Below are 3,173 nucleotides of genomic sequence, written 5' to 3'. Positions count from 1 at the left end.
GGAATGCCCTCCCTGCTGCATCTATCTTTTGGGGTCCAGCAGTCCCAGAACTCAAATATTTGTCAATTTAGTGAATTAATATAAACTTCCTCAACCAGAAGCACCAAGAGGTGGCTGGTTAAGGATTGAGAGTCCCAGTAAAATCTATTTATTCTATTATAAATAACTACTCATCTATATATATATGTGCACATGTAAATATAAGTTATTTAATATATAATATATTCAGTGTGTATACATGCATATATATGTGTGTATACACACACGGACAAATGCGTATTTGATTTACAAAAATTAAAGTATTCATTCTTTTTAGATCTACAAACTTTACAAACTTAACTCTTTCTAGAGGTCTAGAACTGAATGATTACCAATTTAGGTCTGGGGGCTCAAAAAAACAAAATGTGATGTCAAGAAAAAGTGAAAGATTGTCTCCCATGAAAGTGACAAGAGATGAAAACATGCTGAAAGAGCCTAAATGGACATGATGGAGATATGGATGTGGGTTAAAACTGAGAGTGTTGGGATATAAGGATATAATACTGATTTATGAAGGTGAATAGTCAAATGTCAGTGCAGAATCCGAACTGCAGGGGAAATAAGGGGCCTTGGTGGCTAAGGAAGTGAGGAGGGGAGAAAGAGGTGGTACCAGGGGAAGTAGCACAGAGGAAAAGGCAATACTACCCGAGACTAGATGCGGACCGTCTCTGGCAACCAGGAAAAGGCAAATACAAAGACAGGTGAGTGACAATGCCTGGTGTGTCTGGGGTCAGGGAACACTAGCAGGCACTAGCAGGTGGCTGCGGCAAGGCCGCGGGTCAAAGTGGTAACTGGGGATCTGAGTTCGGCAGTGACGCGCGTCCCTCACGTGACCAGGAGCCTATGTCTGCCCAAGTCCCTCTCGTCCCGGTCTTTTTTTGCCTGTCCACCATCTCCCTATTACCTTTGGTCGAGAGGGAAAGCAGAAGGAAGTAAGTTCCCTCTACCCTCTTAAATCGGCGTGAGTGTCGGCGCTGCCTATAACCCGGGGAATGGGGTTGACAGAATCGGGATGGCGGAGTCCAGGCCTTTCCCTACGCTCCAGCCCCGCCTCCCGCGCCCATATTTCTGTGCAAAATATGGTGGTCTTGGGGGCGGGGTGGGAAGGCGAGTGCTTCCCCCGTCCCCCGGGAGGGAGGTACAGACACTTGGAAATAGTTTCTAAGAATGCTTCGCTTCCACTTCCCATCTGAAAAGAAATGGCAAGCTTTGCGGGGTGGGGAGGTGCGGGCACGGAGGACGAAGCTTGAAGCAGGGTCTGAGACTAGAGGAGAACCCGAGGGGTGGGGGGCGTGCAGGCAGTGGCTGGTGCCCAGAAAGTGGGGGATGGGGGGTGTCAGTCAGTCCGTCCCTCCTCCCCACTCCCCGCCCCCTACCCTGTCTTGCGTCTGTGTGCAGGTCTGCTGGTCACAGCGGGGCACCTCGAGGAGAGGACGACTAGAAGCACACGGCCCGGAAAGGTCCAGGTCAGGGAAGGGGTACGCAGTGGACCGGGACTGGGGCCGAAAGGCATGGAGTCTGCAGGCCGCACTGTCCCGCCAGTCACTGCGGGCGAGGCCTGTAGCAAAGCCTGCTGGGAAAATGGTGGGCTTTCGGGAAGGAGGGGGCGACCGGGAAGCGGCGGAGTCGGGAGAGCGGGAGAGCCTCTGGGAAAGCGCAAGGTTGAGGGCCTGGGCCCCGAATCAGGAAAAGGCAGGTATTGGAACCCACGGTTTGGGTGTTAGTCCAGTCACTTAGTATTCTGACTCTATTCTGCCTTTCTTGTCTCCTAAGAATAACTGTGCTTGAAGAAGAAAATTCCCAACATGGACAAACCACGCAAAGAAAATGAAGAAGAGCCGCAGAGCGCGCCCAAGACCGATGAGGAGAGGCCTCCGGTGGAGCACTCTCCCGAAAAGCAGTCCCTCGAGGAGCAGTCTTCGGAGGAGCAGTCCTCGGAGGAGGAGTTCTTTCCTGAGGAGCTCCTGCCTGAGCTCCTGCCTGAGATGCTTCTCTCGGAGGAGCGCCCTCCGCAGGAGGGCCTTTCCAGGAAGGACCTGTTTGAGGGGCGCCCTCCCATGGAGCAGCCTCCTTGTGGAGTAGGAAAACATAAGCTTGAAGAAGGAAGCTTTAAAGAAAGGTTGGCTCGTTCTCGCCCGCAATTTAGAGGGGACATACATGGCAGAAATTTAAGCAATGAGGAGATGATACAGGCAGCAGATGAGCTAGAAGAGATGAAAAGAGTAAGAAACAAACTGATGATAATGCATTGGAAGGCAAAACGGAGCCGTCCTTATCCTATTTAATGTGTTCGCCCTTTAATTCTGTTTTGCCTGCTAATAGTATTGCCATTGCCACCTGGACTTTCTGTGCGTTTTCTTAATGCCTTTTCCCATATTCTGAATTTTAACTTTTTGTGAGGATTTATTTTAGATGTTTAGCTTGTAACTCGCTTAAAGTTGGGGTTTCCCCCTAAAATTTACAAGTTTCCCTCTTTCAATCATAAGTCCTATACATTTGCATGAAAGATGTACATTATATATTGTGAAACGAAAAAAGCAATTTTCAAATGGTATATATTGTATCCCATTTTTGTAAAAAATGTATATTTATATATTAATATGCAAAGAAAAAACAAAGTATATACTTCAAAGGTATAACAGTGGTTGTGTGGTAAGATAATAGGTGATTTTTAAAAATTTTGCTTTATCTGAATTTCTCATTTTTTCAAGACAAACATTTTACTTGTGTTGCAAAAATATATAATGAAAAAATCACCCAATTTTGAAAAAAACTGTCAATCAGCTTATAAAGACAATGTGGCACTTAATAAATACTTGTCAGAACTTAAAAAAAAAGTGAATCCTATGTTTTTTTCTGAATCTCTTAGGCACAAATATAAGCCAGATATTGATTATATTTAATAGTCATTTTGTTCTCATTTAAATAGGAATAATACTTGCTTTACAGTGCTGCTGTGGGACCGGATGAGAAAAAGATTGTGTGAGCTGTGTTTGGGGTCTTTATTCCACCTGCACAGGCAGGACCCCAACCCCTATAGATTCCCTGCAGACATAGGCAGGGTACCCAAAGGAGATCTCACTTGTGCTCACAAACAATTCCGGTGAGATTCCAAGTGAGTGCCACATTCTATT

At 46.3% G+C, this 3,173-nt stretch overlaps 1 protein-coding gene across 4 annotated transcripts; it reads left to right on the top strand.

Moving 5' to 3' along the window:
• Window positions 1–650: 650 nt before the first annotated feature.
• TCEAL1 (transcription elongation factor A (SII)-like 1) lies at window positions 651–2,867 on the top strand. Of its 4 annotated transcripts, none has more exons than XM_011967681.1 (3): window positions 651–740; window positions 1,438–1,505; window positions 1,813–2,867. In XM_011967681.1, exon 3 carries the CDS (start codon window positions 1,845–1,847, stop codon window positions 2,322–2,324), a length of 480 nt encoding a protein of 159 aa, XP_011823071.1. In that variant the 5' UTR covers window positions 651–740; window positions 1,438–1,505; window positions 1,813–1,844; the 3' UTR covers window positions 2,325–2,867. The 4 variants fall into 4 exon arrangements, with proteins under 4 accessions (XP_011823071.1, XP_011823072.1, XP_011823070.1 ...); XM_011967682.1 differs by lacking the exon at window positions 651–740 and adding an exon at window positions 837–971 and having other exon boundaries at window positions 1,438–1,517; XM_011967680.1 differs by lacking the exon at window positions 651–740 and adding an exon at window positions 869–971.
• The last annotated feature ends 306 nt before the right edge of the window (window positions 2,868–3,173 follow it).

Source organism: Mandrillus leucophaeus, unplaced genomic scaffold (assembly GCF_000951045.1).
Source record: "Mandrillus leucophaeus isolate KB7577 unplaced genomic scaffold, Mleu.le_1.0 Scaffold809, whole genome shotgun sequence".
Classification (NCBI taxonomy): Eukaryota; Metazoa; Chordata; class Mammalia; order Primates; family Cercopithecidae; genus Mandrillus; species Mandrillus leucophaeus.
The sequence above is the reverse complement of the archived record's forward strand: the minus strand, read 5'-3'. Positions and strand labels throughout refer to the sequence as shown.